At 43.0% G+C, this 19566-nt stretch overlaps 2 protein-coding genes across 2 annotated transcripts in view; one reads left to right on the top strand and one right to left on the bottom strand.

The window, feature by feature from the left end:
- LOC143633674 (putative elongation factor 1-gamma 1) overlaps window positions 1-19566 on the top strand; it is a 153461-nt gene that overhangs the window by 62021 nt on the left and 71874 nt on the right. The gene's annotated exons all lie outside the window — the stretch shown is intronic.
- LOC143631150 (protein EI24 homolog) lies at window positions 1426-6147 on the bottom strand. Its single transcript, XM_077100000.1, has 11 exons — window positions 5987-6147; window positions 5848-5913; window positions 4706-4853; window positions 3649-3701; window positions 3418-3552; window positions 3288-3351; window positions 3113-3198; window positions 2846-2928; window positions 2690-2766; window positions 2141-2256; window positions 1426-2043 (listed from the first exon to the last, which is right to left on the bottom strand). Exons 1-11 carry the CDS (start codon window positions 6106-6108, stop codon window positions 1977-1979), a joined length of 1017 nt encoding a protein of 338 aa, XP_076956115.1. The 5' UTR covers window positions 6109-6147; the 3' UTR covers window positions 1426-1976.

The raw sequence follows: 19566 nt of genomic DNA, 5'->3' as shown, positions 1-19566 counted from the left end.
TATAATCATATATTATATAATTTAGAAATACAGTAATTAGTTTGTTGAAGTTGTTAGAAACTTTAAACTATTAGTCATTAGAAGTGTAGTTAAGTATTAAATATTTTAAGTCACTTTTAAATAAAAATTTTATACACGGTTAAAATCAAAAAATCACACGCTTAATTTACTCTAGGGTAATTTGGTTACCGATAGATCAATAAGCCTTTATAAATGAACTCTCCATAACAAGTGTTGAAGGTTGAAGCAGCCATTTTTCTATCTACAATTTACCATGAAATTTTTTTCATGGTATAATAAGGGGTAACAATTTTTAGGTAAAACGGTATTTTTAGCGTGTGTCGGTGACAAGAACCAAACCGTTACGGTTTGGCAAACAATGAGGTTTAAATGCCTATTTTTTATAAAAAAATATACGATAATATTATAATTTTATAAAGAAAGGACCAAAAATTTTCAAAATGGTAACTCAATAATAACTTCATCCAAGGGTGATTATTTACGAACTTATAAAAAATAAAAAGAAAATAGTGCTTATTAAGTTCATTTAACTCATTCAACAACACCGTATGTCCATGATTAAATTCTAAACTTTATTCACCATGTGGAGTCATATTCCCGTCCACTTAAGTCCAACACAAAATCTTATCTTTCACAAATTTGGTGTCCCCACTAATATAATTTGACAATGACTTGGAAATTTTGAATAAGGTATTAGTATTTTCTTTATTTTCATTTATATAAAAATAGAATAAAAGTCAACAATAAAGATCTAAAAGTGATTAATATAAGTGGTTGTGGGAAATCATTTCTAGTCATCATTCCATTTTTAACTATTTGCATTCATACTTGATGCTTTCAACCTAACTTATGCATGTAATGTTAAAGGGGCTTTAGATCATGTAGTGTTTGGTTCCCTTTTTCGATATTTTTTAACAGCTACACAAAAAATATTTTTATTACCTCTAGGTTTGAATCTAAATCTCCACAAAAGAAATAATAATAATAATAATAATAATAATAATAATAATAATAATAATAATAATAATAATAAAGGAGGCTTTGCTTCTTGTCACTTGGCTTAGTGGCTACAACCCAAGTGGCTCCTTTTTCAATATTTAACCTTATAATTTTATAAAAACAATAACTTAAGTAAAAATAATTTAATTTTTCTAAATTAGCTACATATAATAAATACATTTTTAGATTGGTAACTAACATGAAAAGAATGATATGTAAATTAAACAGGCACGTTTAATTATAATTACAGGTGTCTGATATTCCACTTGAAACCGACCAAACTAAAAACCAAACCAAAGCGAAACCGTTTAAAGTTGAACAAAATTACGATTCGGGTTCAGTGTCCAAAATCTGAACTTGGTCCAAGCTGAATAGCAAATAAAGATTATTATTTGTCATTTAACCCACTCCAACTACAACTTTAGCCCAACCCGATCCATTTACAATTTCAGCTCAACCCAATTCAATAGCAAACAATAGTTATTTAGCGGTTTACGGTTGAACCTTATAAACAAACCATAATTCGGATTTTAACTGCTTGAATTCAGGTTGGTTCAGCTCGGTTTTTGGTTCAGACTGAAAAACCTTCACTTAAACGTAAAACACTGGAAACCGGGTCTGAACCGATAAACACCCCTACTTATAACTTAAATAAATGAACAGAATAAAGATACATATCAAACAACATGCAATGAAAGAACGAAAAAGTAAAATGACAGGTACCGTTTGCATCGAACGTTGTACATTTGTTCCATGTCAATCAACTTCACACCAAAAAACAACACTTTATCTCAAATCCTAAAGCATCTATATCACAATGTTGTCTTGTCATTTTCTAACCGCTTTTCTGTCTGCAAATGTCACACATTCTAATTAATCCCATCCCATAAAACAACTAAATGTAATCTTTGTATAAACATAAGGATCTTCAAGTTCTTAGAATCAGCATGTTAGCTTCAGAGTGATTTCTTGTCATGTGTTTGCTCCTGAGATTCAACAGGAAGAAGAGACAAGATTCTCATCCTGTAAATAAAACGATAATCAAAATGAGTTTTGAATGAAATGCTCATTAATTGATATGACAAAGTATATAAAAGATTATGTAAAGTAGATTACTTACAATAACTTATCTGCAGCATAAAATGTAGGAAGCTTTCCAAATTCTTCACCTCCCCATTTCATTTTATGAGCATTAACTACACTCTCGGCATCTGAGCCCGCTGCAGTCAAAACGAACTGGAACAAAAATTATTAGTGTTGTTATATTATTTGATTTATTTCATTTACACCCAACCAAAACTATTTAAATGGGTAAACAAGAAAATTTAAGCTAAAAATAGGTAAATTAAACAATTTGAAGTTAAAGATGGGCATATATGAAAGTGTTAGAAAAATAGGAGTAAAATGGTCATTTATTAAATGATTTAGATATTCTGTGTACTTGATATTTTAACTATTTTGTAAGGCCATACATGATATTTTCAGTTTTGCATGGGTAATATGATATTTTCCAAGTTTATAGGGGCATATATGAAATTGCCCCATTATTATTAATCTAACTCATCACAATCTTGTAAGCTATTAAATATGTAAAACAAGTTCCCAAACAATTTCGAGCTCGTATTCCAGATTTTTGGTATAATAGTACAGAAAGTGATCAAGTATTTACCATTGGAAAGAGTACCGCCATTACTCCATAACTCACTAAAGGAGAAAAAAAGAAAATAGCAAGAACACAAGGAGATCCTGAAAGCAGAATATTGATACTCAAATGAATAATATTCTCACATTTATAAAAAGATGAAAAATGAAACCGGTAAATTACCAAAACCAGCAAAGAATGCCCAGTTTGACTCAAAAAAGTCTAGTCTTTTATCCAAACTCAGGCCAGAGAAGTTCCATTTGTACCTATGAAATTGAAAAGCTACAATGAGAACACATGCGGTAAAACTAGCATTAGTATTAATAAAGGTGGCAATTATTTACTACTATGAACGGATAACATACAGGTTAAGTTTTTAATCGAGTCAAAAGAGTTTTAAAAACCTCGCTTAAAAGAGAACAGGTCAAAGTCAAATGGGTTGACACATACTCAAAGCAGTAATATGCATACATCCATGAAAGAAGTACAAAATTGAGAGCCTTCCCGATATAAGGTACAAAACCTGTGAGATAAACCTGTTACAAACCCATTATTTTCAGCATACATTACCAAAGACTTACACCATTGAAACAAAAATATAACATGTATGTGACAATATATATACCTCCAAGAAAAAAAAGGTCAATAAGAGGACTGAATACCCCTGTTCTGCTATTCCTATCATGACACTGCAAAAAAAATATATTATTAAAACAATTAACAAGATAACGTGTATCTAAAGAATATAATCGTACCTTCCGAGATCAGTTGGTTTATCAACAGGCGTTGCAGTTTGTGAAGACGAAGGTTCATTTTGGCTAGAGGAGGCTAAATTTGTTGGTCCGTCTTTTTCAGTAACTGTAAGACCAAACTTTGCAATATCATTGTACCTATAGAGGTTATGTGAAAGTGTACGTATATTATACATATAAGCCAGCAGGTTACAAGAAGCAACAAAATATCTGCTGAGAAGAAAAGAAATGTACCAGATGGTGCTTAAAATGAAGCTAAATATGTACAAAGGGTAGAACCATAGACCCTGTTAAAAAGCAATAACATCATATCAAACGATCTGTAAGGCTGAGATTTCACAGGAAAAGTCGTTAATGGCACAAATGTTTTGCAGTTTCATAAGAAATTCAACACCATGAGTAAAACAAAAAAAAAGCTATGAATCATTAACTTAAGAGAGTAAGCCTGTAAACGAACGAAACGTTTAGTAAATGTTTGCCTAGAAGTTCGATTATTTTTGTTTATATAATAAACGGACAAACATGAACACATGTCTCGATCATTCATTTATGTTCGTTTATGTTTGCTTACGTTCATTTATGTTAGTTAGTTTACGTTTGTTTGTTTATGTATTCATTTATTGCTAGGCCCATTACAATTTCTTCTAGTTTAACTAAATTAAAAAATCACCCATTACAATTTAGTCTACTTTTATTACCTTTTTTGGCCCGGGCGCCCGGCATATTAATATTCATGTTTACTTTTAACTGATGTTGGCTATGTTTTGTTCGTTTATATTTGTTCATCTATGTTCAGTTATATTCGTTCGTTTACGGTCGTAAACCATTCGTTTATACTATTGACGAACGAACATGAGCAAGTTCATTTCTTAACGAATGAGAACGAAAATGAACACGAACAAGAAATCCAAATTCGTTTAAGAGTTTGTGTTCAATCGCTTGTACTATTAAAGGTGAACAAACAAACACGAACGGGGCATTTTCGTCTAACAATATCAAAGTACAATTGAGTATGATAATGAATATGCAGGATTAGTCATGGTATAAAAGGTTTCCAGTTTTTAATTAATTTTAAAGGATGCTGCATACCCTTTTTCACACACAAAACAAATTGTTTAACAATAGGTAAATATATTAACTGTGCAAAGGACTGTTAAAACTTTGATTACTTAGCAATGAAAGATTGTAGGAAACATGATAATTCACATTACAAGAACTCAAAATGATTGTTTATAAGCATCTTAAGATATACAATGTTGTAAAGGCAACAACTTTCCTATTATATACTCACATAAACAAGTTGCAAGAGTCCAAGTCGTAAGAAGGCATACAATCTTATAGGCATCTCCGATACGCACGGTTCTTGATAACCATCAGGGACTCCAAACGGTAATAGCCATTCTAGCGTTGGAAGGAGAACAGATCTTAGAATGAAAATACTGCAAAGTAATACAAAATTTAAGTCACTCTACATAGTAGATGATCAAATAGAATTGCATTTCAGTAACAGTTAAAAATATATATATAAAATGTTATAGACTTCATTTTATTTTTATGTATTGGTGACACTACTGGCTGATAAGAACCGTGTTGCATTTCAAAACTTTAAAGGCAAGCTTCTTATCTAGGAATCTGACTATGTATATTAGTGTTAACAATTATGTAGAGTTTGCAACAATTTCAATTATGTATTACATGAAAACTCTATTGTTTGTTTTGATCAGAAGTAATCATAGTTCTATTCATGGTTAAATCTTTAACCAGGGACGATTCGTTAAGCATGTTTTGACATAGAAACCTCTATTCACATGACGTGCAATGATCTATAACCCAAATATTATCATAAAAGAGATAATAACTACATACTGTGACCTAATCTTAAACAACATAAACAGCAATTCCTGCAAAAATATACCTTAAATTAAAGTTTAAATCACTTAATAATTAAGGTATAATATAATCACTCCCATTCATACAGAAACCAGTGCTGCACTAAAATGTGTTTCGTAACTAGATACAGTTATCAATTCAAATAACACAAGCGAATACTCCTACTCAATTAAAGTTCAAACCTATGAAGTTAATGCGGAAAAATAGCGGATATCGGTCAAGGATCGATATTTGAGATATAGGTTATCGCGGTGGGATATCGGTAACTTTAATATCATGCAGAATTTATATATATCGCAATTTAACACTAAAAATTCAGTATAGTATCCTACCATTAACATATTAACCTTTTGCAACTTACGAAACACTAACAATTATAGCAAGTAGGAACTTATTAAGACTTAAAACACTAACATTACACTAAGAATTGGCAATTAAGACTAAAAAAACTGATATCAGTCTACCGATATTCTGCTATGGAATGAAATTATGACATATTTTGTAACAAATTGATTACAATATAAAGTTAGAAGCAAGGATGACCTTCCTAGAAAGATGAATCCGTTCAACAGAAAGCACTGTCCAGTTCGGATCATCAACTGCTTTGATCTACAGAACAAAATTAAATAAACAATAAGAAGTTGAAATTGAAGATAACAGTAGCGATGCGAAATTAGAGAACCTGAGACAGTATACGGCAACTCTGTGTAGACAGCAAGCTTCTCGAAAGCCTTCGAGCCATAGCAATGATGCTAGCTTGAGTTTTGTACGGTAACGTGTGATCAAAGGACCAATGTTTTCCATTACTGATTTGGGGGTTTTGTGAGAGAAGAGACGTCAATTGGTTTCACAGCAGGTTTTGGTTATGTTGTGTATATGGATACTTTCTGATTTGGTCCCTTCATATTATTTGTTACAGGTTTAGTCACTGAAGTTTGTGACTTTTGGTTTTTCATGTTTCAGAAGGAATTTTTATTGTTTGGGTTCAATAACCGATGCCTTAGAATTAGCAATTACAATAGTCCTCGTACATCCATGATCCACCTTTGAAGAAACACTAAGTGACCCAGTACAGATTATAGATAATCTGGGGGTTAAGTAATGTTTCCCACGAATGAGGTCTAGCTGAGAAGGCTGTTCTTCAGGAGACCTGCAAAACAAACACCGTAAGCTCGTCACTGAGAAGGGGGGGTTCCTCCTTGTGACCACCCTCCGGCGTGAGAATCAGACTAGGTTGCTCTGAATATAAGTGTATATTAAGAGATTGCTAGATAACTGGATAGCAGATGATCTTACCATTCCAAGATGTTGGAGTATTTATAGCCGAAGGTAGGTTTTCTAGAAGGTACAGCCGGCTGAATAGTATTCCTGTTCAACCAACAGTGGATTACGCACAGACCATACTGGTTGGTGGGTAGGTTACGGCCAACAGTAACAAAGTCGGCTGCACTATTCCACCAACTGTAGACTATGCACGTCCCACTGACTGTGGATTGTACGCAGGCCATGCTGGTTGGTGAATAGGTTACGGCCAACAGTAACACTATTCCACCAACTGTAGGCTGCGCATGCTCCACAGTAAGGGTTGGTGAGTAGGCAGCGGCTAATAGTGACAAACAGTACTAGAGGGTGCTCCTCCTCGCACTGTTGTCGGTGAGCTGTCACCCTGTGATTGGCTCATGGGCTGTTCTGGTCAGATCGTCTGTCCTATCCATACCTTGGTAGGTATGGTACAAAAGATCTTTCAGAATCAGACTGGCTCATTTGGGCGGGATTGTTCCCGCCTTGCTCATTCCTTCACGTGACTGCTGAAGTAGCTAGTGTCTTGTGCGTGTAGCCCTGCTGTCTGCGGGTAGCCTTCCCTGATGGCTTGTATCCGCAACTGCGGGAACCGGCGGGGTACTTCACCATTGGGAGGCTTTCCCTGCGTGTACAGCTTGCGTACTGCGCGTAAGATTCTATGAGCATGGTGGGTCCTGCGGGAGCAGATGGCCTTTGCGCAGACGTCCCTGTTCAAGGTGAGTCTTGCGGGACCAACTGGTCTCTGGTGGGACCTACCTCTTCAAGTCCCCCCAGTCCAATGTTCTTCTTACGAATGTTTAATAAAGTGAGGTGAACTTTTGGACTTTAAGCAAGGGGTTTTGAAAAGGGTTTAGTTTTAAGGTTCTCCGTGGGGATTCTTCCCGCGGGTTTCCTAATGTCACTTGCAAAAATTCCCGATTTTTTTGCTTGATCTTTGGGTATGATGCGGGTAGGTATGTAACCTTCTCGCAAGTCAGGAGCGTTGAGTCTCACTTGTGTGGATTCTCCTTGAGGTTTTAGTGGTTTTGAACATAGTGATCAATTATGTTTAAACCACCAATTCCATCCTGGAGCCTCAAAACAATGTAGTTCTCGACGTTCCCGCTATGCGGGGATGTTATTTCCGTTTCCGCAAGCATTGCCCAGAAGATCCTTCTTGGTTTCAATTCCCTGCGGAGCGCTAGGTACGTGAAGGGTTTTGCCTGAACACTGTACCCGCGCTCGTCTTACGGTTACTTTACTTTCAAGGTGCCCCTGGCATCAATTCCCTGCGGGTGCTAGGTATGTGAAGGGTTTTGCCTTAACACTGCACCCGCACCCGTCTTATAGTTACTTTGTTGCCGGGGTATTCTTGGCTTCAATTCCCTGCGGGTGCAAGGTATGTGAAGGGTTTTGCCTTAACACTGTACCCGCGTCCGTCTTATGGTTACTTGGTTGCCAAGGTAAGGGGTGTTTTCCCGCTTACTTTTGAATCTTTTTGAATTTTGAAATTCAAAAGGTTGGTAAGGATAAGAACAATCCAAACATCTGAAACGTCGTGCGACAGTTTCTTCTGACTGTGTCAGGACGTGCAGGAAGTTATGGTGACGTGACAGAACATGGTCATTCCAGTCGCTTTTTCAGGAGCGTGGGCGTGTTTTTTCGGGCGCGTGGCCGCGAAGTTACTGGCACGTCCTTTCAACAGCTGTTGCCAGCTTGCTTTTTGCCACGTGTCATAGTTTCATTGCACTGTCGATTTCTCTCTCCTTCGCATTAAATTCACCGCATTAATTGCGATTACTATATAAAGGGGGAGAGGGTTATTTGCAATTCACACTTTCACCTCTCTTCTTCTTCTTAGTGATTTCCGGCAAATACTCCCCTTTTTCAGGCAAGCATTTTCCCGAAATCACTCTTCTTTCTGCAAAAATGTCTTCTCATGATGCTGAAGCTGTAGCCGACGATAGGAGTACTGCTGGCGAGTGCCAGTGTGCTCTACCTGTCGATCAGTACCAGTACATCGTCAGGAAGTTCATGCTCGAGTCCCTCGAGCCTGAGTTTCCTGATTCTCACCAGACTGTGTACGATGCCCCCAGTGGCAAGATCGGGGTATATGCTGCATTCTTTGTGTATGGAAACCTTAGGTTCCCATTAACAAAGTTTATGTACCGTGTCCTGGAGAGGCACGGGGTGCACCTGACCGAGGTGCATCCGATGGCGATTGCCAAGGTCCGGCACTTCGAGTGGGTGTGCCGGATTCTGGGTATTGAGCCCTACGTGGACCGCCTGATGACCTTCTATACTTGGAGGTGCGTCCAAGGGTGGTACACCCTGACAACCCGTATTAAGGGTTTAAAGATCTGCGTGACCGAGCGCAGTCTTCGATCGTGGAAGCGGGAGTTCTTCTACATCTCTGCCCGCGCCATCCCTATTGCTATGAAGTTCAAGAAGGGTCAAGCGCTTCCGAGCCTTCACGCTTCCAGCTACCAGGAGGCGGAATGGTTCGCGAAGATATCCCGGGTCCAATCTCCGGTTTACCGGTTTGCGGAGTCCGGGATGGTGCTGCTGGGGATGAGCCGGGTATGGAAGGATGCGTCTCGGTTTCCTATCCTTCTCGAATACGGTTTGAACTCTATTCCTTATGGTATGTCTTGTCTTTCTTGCTGATATTAGTTTATTTTCTAACTGTTTCTTTTCTTTCAGAGGGGAATAATTTGGAGTCGCTCCTGTTCCCGCGGGAAGCTGACAGTCCCGTGCGGGTGGGCACTCGTGCTCTGGACGACAATGAGTTGCCCATCCTGGAGCAAACGGCGGATAGGTTTGTGGAGGTCTATCCGCCGGGCCAAGAGATCCTGAGCCACCGGCGGCCAGGTAAGGAGATATTTTATCCCGAACCCCTCAATGCTGTACCCGCTGTTGGAAATCCTTACATCCTATCTTCTTCTGAGGAATCCGCAGATGGTCCTCCCCTTGTGCGGAAGAAGAAGACTGCTGCCGGCGTGAAGGGGAAGGAGAAGGCCTCCACAGCTGATCCAGTGGTTCTATCTGACACGGAGTCAGATAGTGAAGAGGTGGCGGGGAAGACCGGTGGTGAGAAGACCACTGCTCCGGAGGCTACGACCGTTACCTCCGGAGAACCAACGAAGACGACGGTGACCGGTACCAAGGGCCGGCTCCATCGGGTTCCTCCCCGCCCGTCCGTACGTTCAGGGTCAAGAAAACCCGTAAGTATAATCATAATGCCTTTGTAGATTTGTCACTTCATAATTTTCTTTTAACACTTTTTTCTTTGTGCAGGCGTGGATGTTGACGCAATCCTGGGTGAAACGCAGGGGAGTACCTCCTCGCCAATGACGGTAGGCTCGGTCAGCCTTCCTGAGGCGTCGACCCAGTCGCCTGCGCCTGCATCCGCTGGTCCAGTTGCTCATTCCGTCGAGCCAACTGTTCCGGCCGAGATGACGTCACCGCCGGCCGTGAGTGCGATTTTTACAGCATCCTTCACGGAACCGGCGGTTACTGCTGCTTTTGAGGAGGCGGCGACCGCGGCGGAGACCACGACGGCGACCACGGCGGCTGCCACCATGCCCGCGCCACCGGCACCGACAGCCGGACCATCAGGTACGCGCAGGGCTTCCCGCCGATCTTTGCCACCTTCCCATCTGCCTGACCTGTTGGATGGATTTCCTTTAGGTTCAGGTGATGGGTTTGGCGGATATCGGCCTGTCATTGACCCTACAGGTGCGTAGGGTTCCTTTGTTTTTCCCCATTTTTTTTTTATCATCTTTTCCTTACTGTCTTTGTTTCTTTTGCAGTGTCGGATTCCAATGAAGTGTATGTTCCACGATGGAACATACGCCGAGGAACAACCCTTCGTACCCCTGTGGAGTGCGTGGACTGGGCTCGCCACGCTGCTCCTCATGGTGCGTTGGGGGAAGCCATGGCTAGCTACCAGGAGGGTAGGCTAACCAATGAGCTTCGGGTTCTCCAGGCCCGGATGCAGCCGCGCATCGAGCTGCTTTGTCGTGAAAACGACAAGTTGAAAGCAGCTCGCGCCAAAGACGTATCTGAAGCGCGTGCTTTCCGGGAGGAGAACCAACAGCTGGCGGCAGCTGCCGCCGCCAAGGAGAAGGCCTTCAAGGCCCTCGAGGTTGAAGTTCAGGCGCGACTCGATGCCCGTTCCAAGGCTGCCCAAGCTGTGAATGAACAGCTTCGGCTGGCCAGGGAAACTGCGCGAAACGCAACCGAGAGGGCTGCCCAGGCTGAAGCCGTTGCTGAGCCTCTGCGTTTGGAGAATGAGGAGCTGAAAGGCAAATTAGAGGCTCTTCAACGCGCTCATGATGCCTTGGCAATGGAAGATGCCAAGAAACTCCAGGAAATCCTGGACCAGAGGGGGGTGCTTGACCAAACCGAGCGGAAGCTTAAGGGCGTCGAAGAGGCTGCCGCTAAGGAAGTTTTACTTGCCAACCTTAACAAGAGCGAAGCCGAACGCGCCCATACCGAAGCTCAAGCTGCCCTCCAATGGCTTCTTCGAGAAGCGTTGCCTCAGGTATGTTTAGATTTATCTTCACGCATTTCTTTTGTAAGAAAAGGTTCTAATACTTGTATTTTTTTCTTTGTAGGTTGTGCGTCGGGTCTTTTCAGAGACCTCCTACGATGATGCTATGACCGCAGCCCTCAACGCTTCTCATGATGATGGGGAAAAGGCCGGCTTCATGCTTGGTCTAGGGTTTGTTGAGAAAGGCGTCCCGCCTTCCAACTTCCCTTTGTTCGATGTGGATACCGAAGCCATTTACGACCAAGCATTGAACCAATACGCCGCCTTCCCGCATCCAGTGGTGGAAAAGGTGGATGAAGTAGCTGTTGCTGATGATGGGTTAGCTGTCCTCAAAGCTTTCCTCGAACCACCCCGTTCTTCTGATGGAGCGGGTCCTAGTGGAGGCGGCCCTGAAGCTTGACCCCGAAGATCCCTTTCCATTGCTTAGACTTGTATAGATTCTCTTCTAGGCGGGTAGTAACCCGACCATTCTTGTAATATATTATTGAAATATAAATCTTTTTTGCGTATAAGATTGTTATTTCCTTCTTTGGATTCCTTGCTTTATAAACTCATGACTTGCATACTTAGTTTAAGTTAGCAATTTTCCAAGTGTTCTAGAATAAGTTAACCTCTTGAACGTGGTTGATGATGGGTTAAAGTTTCGCTTCCTCTTTCGTGATTGTGCGGGTAGAACCGTCACTTGCACTTGGTAGGATGGCTAAACTTTAACCTTTATCTGACCTGCGTGCAGGTTTTCCTCATTTCTAAGTATTTAGGATAAGTTAACCTTTGAACGTGGTTGATAGTGGGTTAAAGTTTCGCTTCCTCCTTCGTGATTGTGCGGATAGAACCGTCACTTGCACTTGGTAGGATGGCTAAACTTTACCCATACCTGACCTGCGTGTAGGGTTTACTTTTTTCCTTGTATTTTTTTTTTTTTTTTTTTTTTTTTTTTTTTTTAGGATAACCTTTGAACGTGGTAAATGATAGTTTAAAGTTTTGCTTCCTTATTTGTGGTTGTGCGGATAAGACCGTCACTTGCACTTACAAGGATGGCTAAACTTTACTTACATCATACCTGCGTGTAGGTTTCCCTTATTTTTAACGTTGTGTTTATGCGGGTTTTGCCGCCTTCCACACGTAACGACTTACTTCTCCCCCTTTATGTGGTAAACACCGGCACCAGTGGGGAGTTCATAAGAATAAAGGTAAACACATTATGAAAGGAGAATCATTTCCATTAGAAGTGGCTCTTGGCCTTTTCTTTACAAGTTTTGGAATTGATCTACATATAACATTTGCGTAATTGAGCTCCATTCCATGTTCTTGGGATGGGAGTGCCATCGAGCCTTTCGAGCCGGTATGCGCCCTTTCCCAGAACTTGTTTGATAACATATGGCCCTTCCCAGACTGGGGCCAACTTTCCTGGGCGTTCTTGGTTCGAAGCCTCGTTGTTACGCAGTATGTAGTCTCCTTCCATGAAGTTACAGAGTTTTACCCGCGTGTTGTAGTACTTTTACATTTGTCGTTTGTAATTCTCTTCACGCACTGCGGCTAAGTCTCTGCGTTCCTCGGTTAGCATAAGATCCAACCGTCTTTCCGCATCATTGTCTTCTGGCTGACTCAAGACCCTTGGTGAGGGTAGACCAATTTCGACCGGGATCATGGCTTCCGTGCCATAAGTGAGGCTGAACGGGGTTTCCCCCGTACTGGCCTTCTTCAGCGTTCTGTTTGCCCAAAGGACGTGCGGAAGCTCGTCCACCCAGCCGGATCTGTGTTTCAAAAGTCTTTTCTTGATGCCTTCGACGATGCTCTTGTTTGCTCTCTCCACCTCACCATTACCTTGCGGGTGTGCCACTGAGGTAAAGGTGTGGGTGATTTGAAGTTCTTTCAGCCACTGTTGTAGCTTCTTGTCAGCAAAGTTGGTGCCGTTATCGCTCACCAAATTCTGTGGAAGTCCAAAACGACAAATTATAAATTCCCAAATAAATTTTTTGATATGCTTTGCGGTTGTTTGGGCTAAAGGTTTTGCTTCTATCCACTTGGTGAAGTAGTCGATGGCTACCACTAGGAACTGAACATTTCCTGCTGCTGTAGGAAATGGGCCTGTCACATCGATGGCCCACTTCTGAAATGGCCACGAAGAAGTGACTGGAACCAGTTCGTTTTTCGGGCGATGCGTGTTAGGTGCGTAAAGCTGGCAAGACCTGCATTTTCTGATGTATGCCAGTGCATCCGTATGCATCCCTGGCCAAAAGTATCCCGCGTTGTTTAGCTTGGCTACAACAGCGCGGGGACCTGCGTGTACCCCACAGATGCCTTCGTGTACTTCCCTTAGGAGGTAGTCGGCATCTTGGTTGTCCACGCATCTCAAGAGTGGGCCAAGAAAGTTACGTCTGTAAAGGATGTCATTGACGAGTTGATAATTCAGTGCTTTACAGCGTAGTTTTCTTGCCTGTGTTTTTGACTCTGGTAGTATTCCTGCTGCAAGGTAATTTATTATTGGTGTCATCCATGTTTCTGTATTGTTCTGGATGACACAAATTTCCTTGTGCGGGACTGATGGTGCTTCGAGGAGTTCAATGCGGATGTCCTTTCCCAAGTGGGTGAAGGCTAGTGATGCAAGCTTGCTTAACGCATCCGCAGATTTGTTTTCGCTGCGCTTGACGTGTATGACTTTACAATCACTAAAATCACGCATAAGGGTTTTTGCCTGGGCGAGGTACAGCCCATGGTGTCATTCACAGCCGTGTATGTTCCATTTATTTGGTTGGCCACCAGCATGGAATCCACGTGGGCTTCTAAGTTTTTCACTCCCATCTTACGCGCAATTCTCAAACCGGCCAAGAATGCTTCATATTCGGCTTCGTTATTCGTACTTGGAAAGTCCAGCCGAATAGCGTAAGTATATTCTTGGCCTGCTGGGTTGGTTAATTTTAACCCTGCGCCTGAACCCTCGTTACTGGCTGCTCCATCAGTGTAGAGTCGCCAGACATCATTGACGTCCTGTGCTGGGGAGGGTTGAGCCTCCTCCTGGCACTCTTTTTCCCGCGAAACGGGGACTTCTGCAATAAAATCGGCCAAGACCTGGCCTTTTATGGCTGGTCTTGGCTTGTACTTAATTGCATATTCTCCCAATTCAATTGCCCATTTGGCTAGACGTCCCGATAATTCGGGTTTGCCTAGAACATTTGAGAGTTTGAAGTTGGTGAGAATGGTGATTGGGTGGCCCTAGAAATATCGTCTTAACCTGCGTGAAGCGTGTATAAGTGCTAAGACCAATTTTTCGAGGGTAGAGTACCGGGTTTCTACGTCTGTTAGTACACGGCTAACATAATAGATTGGCATCTGGATGCCCTTTCGTTCTACTAGCAAGACTGCCCCGGTTGCTCTATCTGTTGCGGAAAGGTATAGGATTAACTCCTCTCCCGCTTGTGGTGCTGTAAGCGTTGGGAGTTCGATCAGGCGTGACCGAATCTCCTGAAAAGCTGCTTCCGCTTCTGGTGTCCAGCGGAAGTGCGTTTTCTTCAAGCAGTTTCTCAGTGTTGACACGAAAGGAAACGACTTATCCGCATGGTTTGCCAAGAAGCGATTAAGTGCGACTAGTCGCCCATTCAGTGTCTGAGCCTGTTTGATGGTGGTAGGTGATTCCATTTTAACAATGGCTTCGACCTTTTCAGGGTTCGCTCTAAAGCCATCTTTAGTAACAATGACTCCCAAGAACTTCCCTTCTTCCATCCCAAATGAACACTTGCTCGGGTTGAGCTTCATGTTTATCTTTCGGAGCGTGTTGAAAGTTTCTTCAATGTCTTTCAACATCGCCTCAGGCTCGAGGCTTTTGATGACCAAATCATCCATATAGACTTCCAAGTTTCTCCCGATTTGGGCATGAAACTCTTTGTCCATCAGTCGTTGGTATGTGGACCCTGCATTCTTAAGTCCGAATGGCATCATTTTATAACAAAATGTACCATCGGGCGTCCGAAATGCGGTTTTGTCCTGGTCATCAATGGCCATGTGGATTTGGTGGTACCCCTTATACGCATCCAAGAAGCATTTAAGGCGAAATGGCGCCAACGAATCCACTTTGAGATCAATTTCTGGTAACGGATAACAATCTTTGGGGCATGCTTTGTTCAAATCTTTGAAATCTATGCACATGCGCCATTGTTTGTCATTCTTCGGTACCATTACGGGATTTGCAACCCATGTTTGATATCTACTAACGCGTACGATGCCTGCGTCAAGGAGTTCCTTGACTTGGGTTCTACACGCGTTAGTTTGTTCAGGCCCCATTACCCTGCGCTTTTGTACGATTGGCGTAACAGCCGGATCGCATTTGAGCTTATGCTCCGCCTTACTTCGGGGTACACCAGTCATGTCAGCTGGTGTCCACGCAAAGATGTCAGCGTTTTTCTGCAGTAAGCGCTTGAGTAAGGTGCGGGTGGGATCAACAATTGTTGGTCCAATGGTAACGGCCTGGTCGGGGTATTTGCCATTGAAGGCCCATTTTTCCGGTTCAGTGACGGTTGGTTTAGCCTTCTTCGGTTTGGGTTTAGATGAGACAGATGCAATGCATACCTGGGGAATGCCAGAGATCATTGCTACACCCTCAGCTGTTGGCCATCCCATCATGCCGTGGACTGAAGATACCACGGCGTTGAATCTTGCCATCCCATCTCTTCCGAATAGGATGTCGTATGTGTGGTGTGGCTTTTTCATCACGACAAAATCCACGTCTTCTGTGCGTGAATGATTCCCATCAGTAAGAGTAACGGGGAAAGATAGGATACCCAGGGGTGTTTCTGTGCTGCCATCAAACCCTTCCATTGAAGCGTAGACCGTTTCCAAGCGTTCCTTGTCTTCATCATCCAGCTTATCAAAGAACTGCCTGTACATCACTGTCGACGAAGCGCCGTTGTCAGCAAGAGTGCGGGAGGTGATGTAGTGCCCCAGCTGGCTTCTGATGACGATGGGGCCTTCTTTGCTGGGGCCTCCTGGCACTCGCGGGAAGCGCACCTCAGCTTCCTTCCACGCGCATGGTTCTATCACCCGTCTTTTTCTTCCTCTGACCTTGCCATGAACCATGTTGATGCTGATGTCGACGGGCTTTCGTCCGTTACCTCTGTACCGGTTGTCATTCCTTCCTCCCTTCCTGATCGATGCCACGAGATGTGCAAGCCTTCCATCCTTAACAAATGTTTCAATAATATCCTTCAAGGATGTGCACTCTTCAGTACCCTGACCCTTTGTCCCGTGGAAATCACAGGATTTGCTCTGATCCGCATTAGGTTTCTGCCGGATCGATGGGGCTTTGGGCCATGGCAATTTTTCCGTGGCAAATATCTCCGTGACGCTCTTTGTGAGTGGCGTCCACCGGTGTTTTCGATTTGAAGGGTGTGTGTTGTCCCTTCCGCCAACAAGAGGGCGAGAGCTGGATGAGGTGTCAAAGTTTACCCTTGACTGCCAAATACCTAGCCTCCTCTTTTTGTTCTGCCGGGCGATCCGGACATTGTTCTCTCTTGTCCTCTGCGTGTAGAGGTGCGTACTCTGGGGAAGGTCCCTTCCCAGTTGCTTTTCCGTCTCGGCAAAGCGCTTTGCCGCCGTCATGATGGCATCCCATGTTGATGGCATGCCATCCTTACGCGTCAACGTGCGGATACGTTCTGGGTATTCGGCGCCTTGGATGAAGGCGGCGCGAACCAGATCCTCACTTATGTTGCCGAGACTAAGCTTTTTGGAGTTGAAGCGAGTGATGAAGTCTAGTAAAGATTCATCCTCCTCTCTCACGCAATTGAGGATCGTCCACTGCTCTTCAGTGTACTTCCTCTGTTGGCTGAAGTGCTGGCTGAACTTGTTCTGAAAGTCCGCCCAGTCATATATGTGGTGGATCGGTAAACGATCGAACCATGCCCTGGCTGCTCCGACCAGAGTCATCTGGAACATGTAGCACCACGTGGGTTCCGTCCAGTTGCTGACGGTAGCCCCCGCAATGAACCTGTTCAGATGGTCGTCTGGGTCGGATAGACCATCATAAGTGCCAATGTTTGACATTTGTTTGGCACTTCTCGGGGCGATTGCCTCCGCAATGTCTCTTGCGAATTTTGACCTTCCTGCATTTGTAGCAGTTGGTCTAAAGGTTTTGGAGAAGTCACGCGGGTTTCTCTCCGCGATTTGTTTAAAAGCTTCCCCAAAATTCCTTTTTGGTTGGACGTCCGTGTCCTTACGCTTCCCTTTCGCCTTATGGCGAGGGTTCGCGTCGGTATCAGACTCCAACTCGTCTTCTGAGTACTCGCAGTCACTGCTCATATTGAGGTGTTGGCGAGTACTGGTGAATTCGTCAGCCTGTTGAGCTGAACGCAAGCGTTCATCCAATTCGGCTTGGAATTCTCTTTGCCGTGCTTCGGCCCACGCCTTCACTTGATCTAGTGTTTGGCGAGGGACCTTCGTTCGTTTTTCCAGTTGGGTATCGGTGAACCCCAATGGAATATTTACTCCACTTGCCCCGGCTTGGGTAGTCGGGGTAGTGTTCGTAAGGATTGTATAACCGCCGGTGTTCCCCCCAGTTGCTGGGGTGGTTACCGGGGTTTCTTGGTCAGTTACAGGCCTTTGGACCGGAGTAACGTTAACCATTTCTTCAGAAATTGTGAAAACTAAAATAGTTCTAGCTTTTATGCACGGATGGCGCCAATGAAGAAACACTAAGTGACCCAGTACAGATTATAGATAATCTGGGGGTTAAGTAATGTTTCCCACGAATGAGGTCTAGCTGAGAAGGCTGTTCTTCAGGAGACCTGCAAAACAAACACCGTAAGCTCGTCACTGAGAAGGGGGGGTTCCTCCTTGTGACCACCCTCCGGCGTGAGAATCAGACTAGGTTGCTCTGAATATAAGTGTATATTAAGAGATTGCTAGATAACTGGATAGCAGATGATCTTACCATTCCAAGATGTTGGAGTATTTATAGCCGAAGGTAGGTTTTCTAGAAGGTACAGCCGGCTGAATAGTATTCCTGTTCAACCAACAGTGGATTACGCACAGACCATACTGGTTGGTGGGTAGGTTACGGCCAACAGTAACAAAGTCGGCTGCACTATTCCACCAACTGTAGACTATGCACGTCCCACTGACTGTGGATTGTACGCAGGCCATGCTGGTTGGTGAATAGGTTACGGCCAACAGTAACACTATTCCACCAACTGTAGGCTGCGCATGCTCCACAGTAAGGGTTGGTGAGTAGGCAGCGGCTAATAGTGACAAACAGTACTAGAGGGTGCTCCTCCTCGCACTGTTGTCGGTGAGCTGTCACCCTGTGATTGGCTCATGGGCTGTTCTGGTCAGATCGTCTGTCCTATCCATACCTTGGTAGGTATGGTACAAAAGATCTTTCAGAATCAGACTGGCTCATTTGGGCGGGATTGTTCCCGCCTTGCTCATTCCTTCACGTGACTGCTGAAGTAGCTAGTGTCTTGTGCGTGTAGCCCTGCTGTCTGCGGGTAGCCTTCCCTGATGGCTTGTATCCGCAACTGCGGGAACCGGCGGGGTACTTCACCATTGGGAGGCTTTCCCTGCGTGTACAGCTTGCGTACTGCGCGTAAGATTCTATGAGCATGGTGGGTCCTGCGGGAGCAGATGGCCTTTGCGCAGACGTCCCTGTTCAAGGTGAGTCTTGCGGGACCAACTGGTCTCTGGTGGGACCTACCTCTTCAACCTTGCTGACCTTTTCCAAGTTGACAATATTGCTCGGCCATGGTCAAAACCGGTCTACTCGTCCTTTAAGGTCTTGGAATTTGCGGTTACTCGGTCATTGGACCTCCACCTCCAAGGCATTGGTTCTTCTTTTTTTTTGGAATTTTTGGGTTTTATTTTAAGGTTTTGGTTCTAATTTGATAATTTGTTCAATGTTTCTGGGCTAGCAAAATAAAGTTAGTGCTTTAGACTCACACTTAATTAAGTCGTCTATATTTTGGAGAAAAAATATATATTGATATATATATTTAACTGGTAAATAGAATCAAAATTATCTATTGGTTTGGTGGTTAACTTGTTTGTTGCTTAATTGCAGGTCACAAGTTCGAGACCAGTTAATTAACACTTTGTTTTGGTTCTTAAACACAACTATTAAGAAAGGGTCACAAAAACTCATTACGATTTAGGCCTCCAAAATCGTTGAGTCACCCTAGCTAGGCCACTCGCCATTGACCATATTAGGGTTCTATTTAAATTTTTAGAATGTTAGTTTGGTTTTGATGTGAATTACGTTTGTTTTAACATGTATATAGTATCCAATAATTAATTTTAGTAAATACATATCATTTTCGAGTACTCTCTGGGGAGATTGACCCCCTAGTTTCAATTTTATGGGATGTTTGAGTGAGCTTTTAACTTTTGCTTATTTGCTTTTTGAAACGCAAAAATCCCTTTTGAAAAACTCTATTTTAAAG

Source organism: Bidens hawaiensis, unplaced genomic scaffold (genome assembly GCF_021521415.1).
Source record: "Bidens hawaiensis isolate Kalapana, Puna unplaced genomic scaffold, B.hawaiensis_p1.1 tig00000512_1, whole genome shotgun sequence".
NCBI lineage: Eukaryota > Viridiplantae > Streptophyta > Magnoliopsida > Asterales > Asteraceae > Bidens > Bidens hawaiensis.
This window is presented reverse-complemented; position numbering and strand designations above follow the sequence as displayed.

Bases quoted from the DNA above. Each gene is read 5' to 3' on its own strand.
- LOC143631150 (XM_077100000.1), bottom strand. From the start codon at position 6,108: ATGGAAAACATTGGTCCTTTGATCACACGTTACCGTACAAAACTCAAG. The intron at 4,854-5,847 runs GTCATCCTTGCT...ATTACTTTGCAG, and splicing joins GGATTCATCTTTCTAGGAAG to TATTTTCATTCTAAGATCTG. The intron at 2,257-2,689 runs GTAAATACTTGA...TTTTTGTTCCAG, and splicing joins TGGCGGTACTCTTTCCAATG to TTCGTTTTGACTGCAGCGGG.